General features: G+C 35.1%; 1 protein-coding gene across 4 annotated transcripts in view; it reads left to right on the top strand.

The window, feature by feature from the left end:
- PAPOLG (poly(A) polymerase gamma) overlaps positions 1-14939 on the top strand; it is a 54864-nt gene extending 39925 nt beyond the window's left edge. For 2 of the 4 annotated variants that reach the window (XM_056813969.1, XM_056813973.1), the window contains exons 15-23: positions 163-272; positions 6261-6382; positions 6939-7114; positions 7662-7771; positions 7848-8071; positions 10725-10790; positions 11020-11076; positions 13482-13576; positions 13663-14939. In XM_056813969.1, the coding sequence (XP_056669947.1) occupies positions 163-272; positions 6261-6382; positions 6939-7114; positions 7662-7771; positions 7848-8071; positions 10725-10790; positions 11020-11076; positions 13482-13576; positions 13663-13678 (976 nt within the window). In that variant the 3' untranslated portion in view covers positions 13679-14939. Of the gene's footprint in view, positions 1-162; positions 273-6260; positions 6383-6938; positions 7115-7661; positions 7772-7847; positions 8072-10724; positions 10791-11019; positions 11077-13481 lie in introns of all 4 variants that reach the window. The other 2 variants (XM_056813972.1, XM_056813970.1) reach the window with 2 other exon arrangements.
- Positions 14940-16765: the final 1826 nt, after the last annotated feature.

Here is a 16765-nt window from a genome sequence, read left to right as displayed (position 1 = left end):
TGATTTGACTGTTTGGCCATTAACTATAAAATTTAATGCTTAGGCAAGCTGAGGGATTTTCAGACTAAAAGTTTATAATTTTTAAAAAATATATCATTTTCATTGTTAAATTTAAGGGGATATCCTAAGATTTATTTTTTTTTTTAATTTTTCTTTTAAAAGGAGTGACTACGTATCAATGTGGTTCCTTGGAATAATTTTCCGGCGAGTTGAAAATGCAGAAAGTGTTAACATAGACTTAACATATGATATTCAGTCTTTTACTGATACAGGTAAGACTAGTGGATTTGTTTAAAAAATTGAACCCAACTTCACATGTAAAAAGTTATGCATGCAGGCTTACCCAAGTACAGGCTACTCACTTAATGTGACCTTTTTGGCCACTTGGCTCAGTGTTTATTAACAGTGAGAAGAGCAAAGTATAGTATTGCTGAAATTTTCAAATTTATCATTCTAATAATATCACGTAAAGTGATTCCTAAGTGATTTGTTTTTATTTTTTTTTCAATGATGCTTTCATTTTTGACCTCTTGCCACAGTTACTTGTTTTAACTCGTTCTGTAGGTATCTGTAAATAGCATCCTAAAAATTAAGATAAGCTATTAATAGTGCACACTAGAAAAACAATAACTAGTGCCACAACTGTATTTTAAGTTATTAATATAAATGCTGTGAAATTTTTAATGATTTCTGAAATGTCAAGAAGATTGAGAGAGAAATTTAATTTTTCAGTATTATAGGTAAGATTAGAACCTATTATAGAAAAGTCTTGAAAACCAATTTTTAACTTTTTAATTTTGAAAAGACAATTTTTAACTTGCTACAATAAGTAATAAACCTTTGTAGAGTCTTGAAATGTTCTGGAATCATAGAGGTTAAAGTAGATGGGAAGGAGTAGCATGGGATATACATAGGCAATAGCACAAAGGTCTAAGAACATGTTCTTAAAGAACTTGCACTTCCTGCCAGATAAACTCTAGCACACAGTCTAGAGTGTTGGACTTTTGTAAATTTGAGGTTCAGATCCTGCCTTAAGGCACATAGTCATATCTGTAGAATGGAAATCATAATAGCCCCTACCTTACAGGGTTATTACAAGGATGAAATGAGTTATGTAAAGTAATTTATTAGAGCTGTGCGCAAATGTGAACTTCTGTTCTAAAGCACAAATATCCTGAGTTTTGTTTTTTGGAGGCAGGGGTGGGAGAGTTCTTTAGAAGCAACTGATGGAGTCATTTAGAATACTGGTATTTAACACACTGAACTATTCGTGAGAATTGTGAGGCAAATTAAGGATGAAGCCTCCTGAAAAAGCCAAGTCATCTTAAGCGCTACCGAAAACTTAACCAAATAGCAGGGGTCCCCAAACTTTTTACACAGAGGGCCAATTCACTCTTCCTCAAACCATTGGAGGGCCAGACTATTAAAAAAAAAACTATGAACAAATCCATATGCACACTGCACATATCTTATTTTAAAGTAAAAAAAAAAATCAACAAACTGACCAGTATTTCAGTGGTAACTATGGGCCTGCTTTTTGCTAACAATATATTCGATGTCCAGTTCCATATTTGTCACTGCTAGCCATAACAAGTGATACAAGTGTGCATCATTTAGTCTAGATCTGGTTGGAGATTTCAGATGTTTCATTCTGGAAAAAGTCTGTTCACAGACATAAGTGCTGCCAAAGATGGTTGCCATTTTGAGTGCATGGTTCCTGAGATTAGAATGTGTCTCAGCGGGGAGAGATGCATAGAAATTAGGCAAGCTGCTTGACTTGAATGCGTCTTTCAGAGAGTCACAATTCTGAAGTTCAGCCAGTTCCATTTGGTAAATTGTATCCACATTTTCAATGTTAATAGAAAATGGGTTACAGAAAAGCTGTGTGTCCTGTTCACGGAGATGAAGCCCTTTAAATCTGAATTGGAACTCCTTTTTTAACTTTTCCAGTGAATCCACACATGTTTCTTTTGGGAATGCAATCAAGGGTTTTTCCACTAATAGATTTTGAGTTAAGGGGAGATGGCAGAAATTTTCCTCCTTCACTTGTTAGGGAGGCCTAATTTTACTTCAAATGCTTTCACATGTGATTGATTGCATATCACAGATGAGCTTCCCTTTTCCTTGAAGTTGCACATTGAAACTGTTGAGTAGCTCTGGTTACATTTGTCAGAAAGGCAAGGTACCATCATTGAGCTCTGGTACTTCTTTGTTTTTTGAAAGCATAAAAGCTGTAATCTATGGAAGAAAGTCATAGAAATGTCTCAAAACTCTCTGTTGACTCAGCCAATGGACTTCTGTATGGTACAGAACATCTTCATAGGCAACATTTAGCTCAGACAGAAATTCCTGAAATTGTCTGTGGTTTCATGCATTAGTTCTAATGAGGTTAACACAAGATACCCCAATTTTCATAAGAGTTCCACTTGCGTGATTTATTACATAGCAGCGTTTGTTGGTGGATGAGGCAGTGTATGCCTATTGGATGAGAATGGTTATGCTTGTCCATCTCTTGGTTAATGCGAACAATTACTCCTTTCTTCAACCCCACCATGCTAGGAGCACCATCAGTTGCCACACTGGCTAGTTTAGCCTAGTCCAGCTCCAAATCCTTCACAGTTTGGGAAACCTTTTCATAGATATCCTCTCCTGTAGTTGTTCCTTTGATGTTTTTCAGTGCAGCAAACTCTTCTGTGACTTTGAAATTGTCATTCGTCCCATGAATAAAAATTAGAACTTGTGCAGAATCACAAAAGTCATTGTTCTTGTCGAGTGCCAAGGAAAAATAGGAAAGTTTTCTTGCAGAGTTTTGTAAATGCTGATGCAAGTTGTCTCCCATTTCTTCAATCCTTTGTGTAATTGTAGATCCTGAAAGACTAATTGTACTAAATAAGTCTGCCTTTTCTGGACACATCTCTTTGGCAACAGAAAGAAGGCACTCTTTTAACAAATTCTCCCTCCACAAATGGTCTTCCAGTGCACACTATTAGCTTGGCAACTTGAAAACTTGCTCGCAGTGATGAAATATTTAGCTGCTTCTGCTTCACAAAAGTATTGTGCTGAGTTGTCAATGTATTTTTCAGTTTTAATATTTTGTTTTCTCACATCTCCGACCAAACAATCATATTTATCTTTATGTTGAGTTTGATAGTGTCAACACAAATTGTATTCTTTGAACACAGACACTATATTCTAGCATATCAAACATAGCTCTTTCCTTGTACTGCATGAAAAAGTAATCATATGTCTGCTGTTCTTTGAATAGCCTACATTCTAGAGTCAGCTTTTCTTGACACCATTGTTTCCTAGGAATTCCAAATTGCTATTAGTAAAATACCTGTGTGTGTGTGTGTGTCCCTACAAAAACAATATACCAACAATAATTTTGCCCACACAGAGGCATAAAAACTGCACTGCCCATCAATGCAGTCTGATCTGTGACCATCAGTGCAGCCTTCCTAGTCCACATCGTTTCAGTCTCACCAGTGGCTATATTGGTGGAACTCCACTTTTAACTCAGGCTCACACTGGTGCAGTGCAGGAACCGGCACAATAACAGAGCCTGTTCCTCCACCACCTTTCCAGTTCACACTACCCTGTGCGAACCGTACTACAATCTTTGAGCTCACACAGGAATCTGATCACATCAGTAAGACCCATGCAGTCAGATTCTACGGAAGGAAAAAAGAAGGCACGACACTAGTGTGTGTCCTCTTGTGGTCCGTATTTATGGATCTGTATAGACAGTAATACAAAAAACACATGCCTCACTTCCCCCACATAGTACATTGGCAACCATACTCCCCCAGATGCACAACATAATGGCCCCTATGACCTCCCTTTGCCCAAAAGTCTCTCCCCACATTACTAAACAGTACAATGGCCCCCATACTCCCCCAAATGCCCCTATAATAGGGGCCATTATGTTGTACATCTGGGGGAGTATGGGGGCCATTGTGCTACTGTGTTTCCCCAGAAATAATACACTGTCATATTAACTTGACCCAAAAAAAACAGGGGGTGTCTTATAAAACACCCAGTGGTAGTGGTGGACTTCTCACAGTAGAGACCCACTATTGATGTCTGTCACAGGCCAGATCACTGCTATCCAATGCCTGGATACAGTACTGGAGGCAGTGCTGGACCTGTGACACTGTATACTGCTCTCTGGGATAGTGGAGGCTGCAGTGCTGGATGTGATGGGCCTGTCACACCTTGCACAGGCCCATCACCACCACCACTATACTGGGCAGCAGTATACACAGTGCAGAATCCCCTCCCTCAGATCACTGCTCACCATGCTGACATCTTCCATTGTGCAGCCACATAATCCTTTGCCCGGCACCTCGTTCTTGTTTAGTTACTCTCAGAAGAAGGCGCCACGCAAAGGATTATGTCACCAGAAGTAGTGCTGTACGTGAGCGATGTCGCACTTTGCAGCAGCTCCACATACAGTGCTCCTCTCACTGACCACCAATGAAAGAAGTGCCCCTTCCAGAAGTGTAGTGGGGGCCGGATAAATGACCTCAGGGGCCACAGTTTGGGGACCCCTGCCTCATAGCCTTAAATTTCAGGTGATTGGGACTTGGTGTTTTTTTTTTTTTTGCTTTGTTTAGAACATTTTTTGCCTAAAATATTAATTTTAGCAAAGCCTCAAAGTCAGACAAAACATATTTGATCTACCAACACATAGATATAATTCCTAGTTTCTTAAAGATTTGGATAAAGAAGAAAATTATCAAGGCCTTTTTCTCCATCAGAAAAATAGAAATGTTTTTTGATCTTGCTTTCCCTTAATCCTTGGGGCATTTATCCAAAAAGAAATGAGGGAAGGAACCCATGCCACTTGAGCTAAATTGTACCCAGCCCCAACATATAGGCTATGAGGACCAGGTCTAGAAAGAATTGAGACAACATATAGGCTATGAGGACCAGGTCTAGAAAGAATTGAGACAATGGTATTTATAATGAATCTCTCCACTGGCCAAGCCTAGGACATATGAAAAAGGGAATCTGTAGGATAGAGGATATCAAGATCCTGGTTGAGGAGTTTTGTGTATCAGAGTGTTTGGGATTTAATAAATACCTCCCCATGAATTAATAAAAGCTTTGTTGAATTTAATATTAACTATTTCTTTCTGTTAAATGTTTTATTAATACTTTTTATTGTGTATATCATTTCCCAAAACCTCACTTTAAACCCTTTCATTACAAAGAAAACAAAAAATAAAAGCACAACTAACCAATCCATCAATATTCTAGATGGCAGTATCAGTAACAGTCTGCTCCTGTAGTGCACTACCTGTAGAAAAGTCCTCTGGAACTAAGATTAGATGCTATATCTAATTTACATTCTAATGACTTTTTAAAAAAACTGTTACCTTCTGTCTTAGAATCAATTGGTTCTTGGGCAGAAGAGTGGTAAGGGCTAGGCAATGGGGTTTAAGTGACTTGCACACAACCAGGAAGTGTCTGAGGCCAGATTTGAACCTAGGGTCTCCCTCTCTAGACCTGGCTCTCAATCTTGAGCAACCCAGCTGCCCTCTAATGGCTTTTTAACATTTTCCTTTACATTATCTTAGTCAAGTATATTCTTGTCTGCTTTCTGTGTCAGTTAATAAAACTCTTTCCACACTCCTCTGGTTATCTCACAGTCATGTTTCACTACATCACCTCCTTTCAATATGATGGGTACCCAGTTTAAAAGAGTAGTATTGTTAATGTTTTGACCTAGAATTGTCATTAACCTTGTTGGGGGCACATCCCACTCAGTAGTGGGATAAGTTAAAAGGTATGAATACAGTACTTTTAAAAATTATAATTCCAAGTTGATTTCCACAAGAATTGGATCAATTCATACCTGCCAACAGTATATTACTGTGCTTTAGCTTCTCACAGTCCCTCCATTATTTGTTACTTTTATCTTTTCTGCCAATTTGATGTGTGTGTGAAGCTAAACTTCAGTTGTTTTGATTTGCTTTTCATTCCATCTGATTAGATGTTGAGGAATGGTTCTTAGTCATATTTTTATCAGTTCTATCTGTATCTTTGAATAGACATAATCAGATGTTTCCAAAGATATTTTCTGGTCTCAGTCAGTCATATGTTGTGTCCATAATGGTAATATTATAATTTAAATGTTCTTAGGAATACTAGTCTCATATGTATGCCTGTACATAGTGCTAGTTTACGTTATTAAGAAAAAGCAGCTCTTGTGATTTAAAGGTTAAATTTCCATATAACAAGACATTGTTTTACAGTTTATAGGCAAGCAAACAACATAAATATGTTAAAAGAAGGAATGAAGATTGAAGCAACTCACGTTAAGAAAAAGCAGCTCCATCATTATCTTCCTGCAGAAATTTTCCAAAAAAAAAAGAAGGTAAGCTTGTAACAGTTCTTAATTGATTTAACCGAATCTCAGTTTTTCTCCCTAATAAAAAGAGATATCACTTCAAATGGAGCAAAATCTGAGACAGGACAGCAAGGTGGCTCAGTGCATAGAGAGCCAGGATTAGAGATGAAAGGTCCTGGTTTCAAATTTGGCCTTAGTCACTTCTTAGCTGTGTGACCCTGGGCAAATAATTTAACCCCAGTTGCCTTGCCCTTACTGCTCTTCTGGCTTAGAACTGATACTTAATGTTGACTCTAAGACAAATGGGACAGGTGTGTTTTTTTTTTTAACTATATAGACAAATTTATCTGTGTTTGCATTTCAGAAGAGACTAGTATATATTTGCCTTTCTACTTGAGCTAATATTAAGTATACATTCCTTGAGTACTCACAAGGGAGATAGTTATATGAACAAAGCCACCCCTAGATTTAAATTTTTCCTTTGTTCACCTAAGAAAGAATAACATAATTAAAAAAATTTATATCCAATTGTTGTCTTTTGTTTGTATTTTAATTTTTAATCCTGCAAACTTTTCTTTCTCAGCAAAGCCTACAAGATATTAATCGAAGTGCTAGTGGACTTCAGTCAAAGAGATCATCCCTGGATGGAAATTGCTTGGATAGTTCCAGAGACACTGATAATGGAACACCTTTTAATTCCCCTGTGTTATTAAACAAGCATCCCAAGCCCGAGAGTCCTCCTGTGGTAGAAATGGAAAGGTATGTGTCGTCAATTTTATCTTTCATTAAATAGCTTTTGTAGGCTGTTTTGACCTAAAATATGGAACTTTAAAAAAAAAACTTTTTTTCTGTTGCAACTAAGTGCAATTTTAAAAAACTGTTAGCATAAATGTTGAACTGTTCTAGGTTGCTAGTCAGTGTAGTTTGCATACAGATATTTTCCAAAAATAGGCTATTCCTCAATCTTCAGATTTTTGGAATGACAAGTGAGAAAAATTCAGTGGGAAAATGATTATAAAGGGTTCTCAAATGTAGTTTTTTAGTGAAAGTTTTTAATTACTCATTTGATCTTTCTGTGTAATGAAAAAGAATGAAAGCATATTAATGGAGAATTTTGACAAGTAAACAAATAATGAATAAATTTCTTTTTTGTGCTTGAAGTTTTAAAAAGCTCGTTGGTTTTCCATAATGCCACAAGCCCTAAGAATAATATGGAAATTTTTTTTTGGTAGCAGCACCTATTTTAAAGCTAGTGTTTGCTTATTTTAAATCACAAGACAATTTAGATTTTGTTTCTTTTTAACAGCAATTGTGCTGAACCTGATGAAACGGCACCTGCCACCATTGCAGAAAAGCCATTGGATGTTGTTCCTTCACCTCCAATTCAAGGATTATCTATCCCAGTTATTGGTTCAAGTATGTATCTAGACTTCTTTCTATCAATGATTCCATCATATGTGTGTGATAGTCTAAAAGAATTCCTCTTTTACAGAAATTGATTCAACAATAAAAGCCATATCACCTCCAGCTATCTGCACCATTCCAACTGTAGTAGGAAGAAATGTCATTCCTCGTATAATAACATCCCATAATCTAGTCCAAGGGCAGCAACATCAAAATGGGATGTTAAGTGTAACATCTAAGAGTGCTATATCCAAAAGATCTCATTCACCTTCTTTAGATGGATCTCCTAAAAGGTTGAAAGATATAGAAAAGGTATGGACAATTTCTGTATAGATTTTCGATTCAATTAATGCTACTAAAAATTACTTCAGATATTCCCCGTTGGCTTTCTCAGTCTTCTTGTTAATCTAAGAGCCTAAATGTTTTTGTTTTGTTCTACTTTTTCTCATTCATCTTTATTTCTATAAGCATTTATTAATACTTCTTCCCACTGCACTCCTTAGCCGCATTGGACTTGAGAAAGAAGAAAAGGAAATCTTTATAACAGATATGTATAGTTAAGTAAAACAAATTTCCACAATGACCATGTCCAAAAATATATGTCACATTCAACATTTTAAGGCTCATCAATGCATTGATCATCAGTTTTAAAGTCTTTCAAAATTTTTTCTTCATAATGTATACATTGTTCTAATTCTGTTCATTATATATCATTTTGTATAAGCCTCCTTAGTTTCCTATAGAATTACCTTTTTCATAATTTATTATGGTACAGTAATCCTTTATATTCACGTACCATAATTTGGTTAGCCATTCCCCTTACTTTACAATTTGAGACTACTATAAAAAGAGCTACTATTAAATACTTTGTACATGTGGTTCACAAGCTCCACCAGCAGAATATTTAGTGTGCCTTTATTCTCATAGTCCCTCCAATGTTTGTCATTTTCCTCTTTTGTCATCTTTGGCAATCTGCTCAGACTTTCTTTGTATAATTATTAGTAATCTGGAGCACTTTTTCATATGGATGTTGATAGCTTAGAGTTCTTGCTTTGAAAACTACCTCTGCACATGCCAGACTTTGTATAATTATTAGTAATCTGGAGCACTTTTTCATATGGATGTTGATAGCTTAGAGTTCTTGCTTTGAAAACTACCTCTGCACAATCTTTGACCATTTATCTATTTGAATGCCAGAATCATATAAATGAACCAGTGCTTTATGTAGTTTGGATATAAATTTTATCTTGGTATAAATACCCAACTCTTGAGAGATGTCTATACTAAGATATGTGGGTTAAATACCTATTTTCTACCAAGCTGTTAAATAGTTTTTCTCAACTGAGTTTATCAAATACTATATATTGTGTTCATTTACTTCTGTATAGTATTTAACTTCTATTCTTTAATCAGTACCAAGTCATTTAATGATTACTGCTTTGTAGTATAGTTTGAGATCTTGTGCTGAGAATCTTCTCACTTTTTATTTTATAATTTTCCTTGAAATGTTGACCTTTTGTTCCTCCGTGTGAATTTAATTTTAGTTCTACAAAGCAATACTTTGGTGAGTTTAGTTATTAATTTAGGAATGGTACTTTTTTAGATATAATATAATTATATTGGCTTAACCTCCCCATGCCTGTATTATTTTGTTTTGTTTTTAAATAGAAAACACTGTAATATATTGTTTAAATTCTCATGAAAGTTTCCATTCATCTGATTTCTTAAAAACAAATTGAGAGGCAGGTAAGAGGATGGAGTACAAGACCTAGAAACAAAAAGTCCTGGGTTCATATGTGACCTCACAACATTTCCTGGCCCTGTGACCCTGAACAAGTCACTTAACCCAGTTGCCTAGCCTTTACTGCTCTTCTGCCTTGGAACTGATGCTTGTATTGATTCTAAGACAAAAGGCAAGGGGTTTTGCTTTGTTTGTTAAAGCTAATTTAATATCTTCAGCCTTATTTCAGCACTTCTGGATTAAATATTTTAGTGCCTGCTTTGGGCAAGCACTCTGCTAGGCACTAGGAAGATAAAAAGTTTAGATGAGACACAGATTACAACCCTTTTATGCCTTAGGAGATTATTCTGGTGAATCACTGCTGCCAAACAAACAAACAAAAAAAAAAGCTATCACCTCTTTGTCAACCTTTTGCTCAAAACCCACTCTGAATTTAGCTCTGCTAGTTCTTGAATCACAGCTCTTTGCTTGGCAGACCTGACACATCTTGAACTTTTTTTTGAAGACCTCTTGTCTTCTCTGCCACTCCACCCTATGCCCCATCATGTACAGAATGAAATATTCCAGAGTAGCATGTCAGTGGAACAGATTCAACCATATTATAAGGAGGAATTAGATTAAGGGCCAGCAAACTAGAGCTGACTTTAATAAAATTAAGCCCTTTTTTAAAATGTAAAAATGATTCTTAGCTCATTGGGCTATACAGAAACAGATGACAGATCATAGTTTACCATCCTCTGACCTAGATGAATAATAGAGGAGGCTAGAGAAAACAAAACCTAGACATGTTTTAACAGAATGGAAGAATCATGTCAACAGCTTATGTCCTAAGTACCCAGATCAATAATCGGTTTTAGATGCTAAAAAATTTAAAGCCAGTTTACTTGACTTACATAGAAGCTATAACTGCTGACTTTGAATTAAGATACCTAATCTAATTATCTGCTTAGGTGATAGTGTTGATCTGCTTTATGTCCAGTAGGTGGTAGTAAATTCATGAGTAATTTTTTGCAGGATTTAGTAGTTGACTTCTGTCTGACTAAAACAGTATGATCCCTCATGTTGTGGTGGCTAAAAGTGATATATAAAGAAAAATGTTCAATTGCACTGACTTTACTCCAGTTTCTAAGTATTGTGCTCATTGGTTGTTTGTTCTCCATATATTAAAGATTGTTTATGTAATACCAAATGGTTTTAATACTTACCCAATCCTTATTCTTACAGTTTATTGGACTTGATTCAGCTTTCAGAGAATCTTGTGCTCCTAAAGATGGGAAGAGAAAACCTATGGTGAGTATGTAATATTCATTTTAAGCACTTAGTTATAAAGAACTACACCATAGTGTACATAATAATAAATGGAAGAATATACTGTTTGAGAAGTAAGGCAAATTAAATATCTTGTTTTCCGTGTGTGTTGAATACAGTTTTTTATCTTTGTAAGAACTGAATTATTTATGTTCACAAGTTGTTTCATAATAAATGAAAAGGCTTCACTTGCCTGCTTTTGTCCTTTTAGGATAGCCTTGGTGGAGAGTCTATGCCTATTCCAACCATTGACACGTCTAGAATACAGGTAATGAATGAATAGTTTATAAGTAAAATTGGGCAAGGGCCATTATTTAATTGGAGAGACAAATATATAAAACCAAACAATTAAATATATTAAACTGCATATTACTAACTTTATAAATACTTTAGGAGTTCAGAGAAGAATCTGTTATAGGCTAGGGAAATTGGGTTCACGGAGGACTTACATAGTCAGATTTTTTTTCCTCCTTTTCTGTTTTAGTTTTTAAGAAACAAGTAGAGATTGAACACAAAAATCTGATGCCTTTTATCACAATCCTTATTATCACAATATAAGGTTTGGTATTTTACAATATGTTATTTATAGTGTGGTTATTGAAAGAACAAATGGTATTCATAGTACTGTTTCCATATAAACTTTGAATCTCTAATATTGAGCAAATAATTGCATTATAGGAAAATTTGGCATTTAATTAAGTATAGTCATTTCATTGTGGAGATCATAAAATATAAAAATGAGAACTAATAAAATTTTAATTAATATTTTAAGGTTAAATGGAATCTCTTGGCAGATCAATCAGAAAACAGTTTATTTAAATTATGAGAAAGACTGTCTCTCTGTGGAAGTTTACAGTGAGCAGAATGCCCAACATCCATTGGAATAAGAATTATTGCACTTTCTACATGAACCATCTTCTAAGTCTTTTTCAGGCAATCAAGGACAGGCCAGCTATGGTTGATATTAGTTGTTCTATCAATTATGCCACCTTGCAATCTTAACAGCCTCCTGGGTATAGAAAAAGTAGTTTTTTTCACCCAAGCCTAAAGATTGTTTTGAAAATGACTATAGATAATTCTTGCTTTATATGAATTCTTATTGTACAAATTCAGCTATCTAAAGAATTATGAAAGAAATCTGCATTCCGCAAAAAAATTTGTTAACTTCACTGTACAATAATATGCTCTGCTCCTGCCCCTCGATTCAGTGCTCTGCATCTTCCTACCTGCTGTCCCACCCATGAGCCCACCCATTCTCCCCCTCCCCCCCCAAAAACCTGCAAGTTGAAAGCAGAAGAACAGACACCTAGAGAGACCACCACTGGAGCTTAGCTTGAGATCTCCAGCACTAAGAAAAGAGACCTTTGCCCTGCTATAGCCCCTATATGTCTGTCTTCCATCTTTCTAGGACAAGCATATACATATACCTGCTATTACTTCCCTGCCCCAAGTCCCTTCTCTCTGCGGGAATGTGACTCCTTCCTACTTTATCTCTCTTCCCCACTCCTGGGGCAAATTCAAATTATGTAAAACATGTTTTAAATTAAGGTCTGTACAACAATTCACTTACAAAAGCAAGAACTTTCCGTATATAATAGGGAGAGGACAGATGCAGTTAATTTACCTTGGAAGCTCCTTGAAGGCAAGAACCATCTGGTTCATTTTTATATCTCCCTGCATTGTAAATACAGAGGAGCTGAGTGATACAGTGGTTAGAGGGCCAGGTTCCAGACTCAGGAATACTCTTTTTTTTTTTTTTTAAAGTTCATATCTGGCCTCAAGAGAGCTAGGTGACCCTGAAAAAGGCTAAACAACAGTATATTGCAAATACTAGACACTTAAGAAAAGAAAATAATAGAGCTGGAGAAATCTCTCTTTGAGTTTCATGAACATATATTCCATAGCACTGAAAAGCATTAACATGGATACTATATTACTGTATATATTACTGTTGGTAAGAAACTGATGCTGTATCCATCACACAGATATAGTTTCCTTCCATGGTATTTCCCATATCTACCATAAAAATGCCACTTTCTATAATCTTACGAAGAATGACCAAAAGATACAAGTCTCCTTGGGGTTTTGGCTTCTTACAAATTACAACAATCCAAGTTGACAGTTAATTTACTTCTCTGTGGAAGTAATGCAGAAGTAACATGGAGGTGTATGAATATCAGATACTAAATTCCATTTCTGGTCATTTTTGCCCTTTCCAAGGCAGTAATCATGTTTGTTTTTGTGTGACCTGTGTCCCTCCCATCTTTCCTGTACCATATGTTTGAAAGCATTGTCTGACTTATTGAAGAACTAGAGTCTTCCTGCCTTCATTAGAAGAATTAATTTCCCCCTTTAAGGAAAGGGGTATAATTAACAGGAATTTCGCTCTTTGTTGATACTCCCTTCTTTCCTATCTATTTTTCTTCTCTCCCTCAACCCCTGTAGAAATGTGGAACTCCTTAAATATGTGAACTAAAAGGCTAGAGTGAAAAGCTACTTGTGAGTACTAGAAGATACTGAATACACTTAGAGAACTTAACTATTAAATTAGGAGCTAAAGGATTTGTGGCAGGATAGGAACTAGAAATATCATTTTTACTTGGTATCTAAATTAGTGGTCAGATCTTTAAAGTTTATGTTCACTTTTCCTGATTCATTTTGTTTTTCTTATAGAGACTACCCAGTAAAGAACTACCAGATTCATCATCTCCTGTTCCAACAAATAACATCCGAGTCATTAAAAATTCCATCCGACTGACCCTTAACCGGTAAAGGCAATGTGCCTCCTCACATAAAAAAGAATATGCAATGGTTTGGTGGCTCACAAGCAGCTACTCTTTTTTTTTTATTGCAGTTGCTGTCCTACATAAAATACGGTGAGAGTTACGGTCATCAGCCTGGAAACCCTGATCTGGTTTTGAATTTTTATGTCTTCACTTTGACCTGCAGATGGTATAGGATATTCCTGTTACTATGTGTAACTTTTCCAGAATCACCTGCTGTCAGACTGTCTACTATATTATGGCTTTAAGTTTAGGAGTTTTATTGCCTTAACTTTAGATGCTTGCTTCCTCTGTTATGGGGGGACCCATCCTTACCCTTGTGGACACCATAGAACAGTCCTGATTTTTCCCCCTTCCTCAAGTCTTGTGTTATAATCATTGTCTGGAACTGAAAAGTTAAAAACAAAAAAAAAATTGTCCTATAATTGTAATCTACTAAATGTCAACATATTTACTTTAGTCAGTGAAGCCCTGTTGTGAAATGTCAGATACATGAATGTGAGGTATCATTTCTGCTTTCCTAATTTGTGTAGATATACTTGTCTGTTCTATCTATTGTTGATTTAAATTATTTTTCCCACAGGTTGGCACATAGAATATTTAAACTAATTTTTGTGTGCATTTCTGTCAAAATGGTGCTTAGTTACTAGAGAGTATTAGTCCAGTGATTAAATATAAGCACCAAGCACCATGTATCCTTTCTAACTTGCCTCCTATGGAGGTCTGTGAAATGCATCTTCATTAAAAATCAAAATGTAACCAGGATACTGAAAGTCAGTGTATGAATGGTAGAATTGTTAAATACCAAATCTCATGTCACCCTTGTTAGTTAATTCATGTTTTTGCAACGCTTTTATAGAGCAACAGAACTCATTCCAGTACCAATGAAAATTAACACCATAATATATGAGAAATATACATCTTTCTGGTGTGGAATTAACTGGGCATGACAATTCTACACCATCATTTTACACCACAACCTTAAAAGGTTTTTTTCCACTGACGAGGCATGCAGAAACAAGCGGTAGGTTTTACTGAAATCTAAAAGTCATCTTTGAATGACCATTACAACTGAACATTAATTGGCTCAGGGCCTTTGTAATCTTCATTTAACAAACTACATGTGTTGTCTTTTTTTTACACTGCTTTTTTCAGTGCATTTCTTAGTAATTTTTTAAGTTTCATGAAAGCATGCAGTTTATTAAAAAAAAAAAAACCATAACCATGTAATTCCTCTTGTAATATGTTTGATTCAATGTTTTGTAAATGAAGTCGTATGTATTTTCAGAGTATTTTTGTATGTACTGTAAGATACCATCTTTTCAAAGAGAAAACTTTAAAACCTTTACCGTCTCGCTTTAATTTTTTACATGGATTATGCTAAAAAATCTTACCTTTTGGATTGGAAGGAACACATTTAAAAGTAGTGCACATTATATCACATCTACTTTATTTATATCTACATGAATATTTAGACATTTAGATATACAGATCTAAAATCTTATTTGTATGCATATGTGTTAACATCTTCAGCTATCTCCTTACTATTCACCATTCATTGAGTCTAGTAGACAAAAAGTAAACTGACACATTCACCTTTCCAAATTTCAATTCAAACAGGGACAAAAATTTTTTGTTACCATAATGTATTTTGTTGACCAAGAATTGTGGGTATATTTATATCAGACTAGGTAACAGTAGGTAATATCTTTTTTTTCTTTTTCTTTTTGTGAACCTTGGCCATGAAGTCTTATTTATTTCAATACTCAGTATATTCCATAACTATTACATGGTCTTACTTTTTTTTTTTCTCCCTTCATCCATGGTCTGGGAAATGGAAATTTATGGTGCTTAATTTGTGAAAAGAGAAAAAACAACTTTTTAAGAGAAAACAAAAAGGAGGAACAAAATTGGTTATTCTTAGGAGTAACCCAATTAGTATTTTCTTCAATAAACTTAACCAATAAGCTTAGGTCTTTGCCTTTATCCTTATGACACTTAATGGACACTGCATCTCTTGCTGGTGTTTATTTCCCAAATAACTTAATTTGAGCAAGATTGGATGATTCCTATCTGTTTTAATATTTGGTAAAGTTGTCCAATTAATTAATTTTTAAAGCCTATTAATGGATTTGATGAATCATTTGTAGAATATTGTATTTGAATTCCTGTGTTAATACCTAGTCATTCCCAGCCCATCAAGGATATTTCTTTTCCTTTACCCATTTTAAAAAGAAAATCCTACTCCAGAATCATTTGTGTTCTTATTTATATGAGCAGAATGTATATTCAAGTATGGAATCTTTCCCTTACTTATAAGAAAGTTTTCCTCATACTTCATTTCCACCAAACTTGAAATCAGCCCCCCACTTCTCTCTTTTTGTAAGGATGCCCAATCAGCATTTCTGAAAGAGATAATGAAAATGAAGTGTTTACATAAGAATCACAGAATCCATATAGAATCTAGGATTCATTTCAGATTTCAGCTTTAAAAACAACATTCTTAAACTCCTATGGTAATTTGACAGTAAACCTTAAATCAATGGGTTGCATAAGATTAAGGAGTAAACCAGATCAGGTATACTCCAAAACTGAGTTTAGGCAGAATCTAAATGTTTTCTACCCAAAACAGTAGGTAGAACTTTTCGGATTCATTATATTTCACTGTGATTTGTGTGGGGAAAGATACAGGGATTGAATATATGTGTGCCAAGACTCTAAAAATCAGTTTGAGTTACTTAGTTGCACAGAGACATGTACCATTATTAAACCTAAGAGAGTCAATTAAGTTTAAAACTATAGGAATTAGCCAGCTAATGTGATGCATATCATATGTCTTATAATTCTCTTTACATGAAGATCAAGTGAGGGGAATTGGATAAGGGAATTAAAAAGTGTTATTAGTGCTTGCTACCTGCAAAAAGATTAACTTTGGATCAGCAGAACTTAGTTGGCAAGGGCATTGAAATGCATTGCTCATTAAACTGACACATAAGTTAACAATATTACCACGAATTTGTTTTCTACCGTGTCCTAAAGCTTTAATGGATCAATTTAAATGAAATCAATCAAAAATTAATCAATTAAAAAATAGTCACAAAACTTGGTGTAGCTTACATTTGATTAATATATGACCAATGAATATTTTATTCCCTATCTTTTTAATGGAGAGTG

Source organism: Monodelphis domestica, chromosome 1, assembly GCF_027887165.1.
Source record: "Monodelphis domestica isolate mMonDom1 chromosome 1, mMonDom1.pri, whole genome shotgun sequence".
NCBI classification, from domain to species: Eukaryota; Metazoa; Chordata; class Mammalia; order Didelphimorphia; family Didelphidae; genus Monodelphis; species Monodelphis domestica.
Note: the sequence above shows the minus strand (reverse complement) of the source record. Positions and strands in the feature narration are given on the sequence as shown.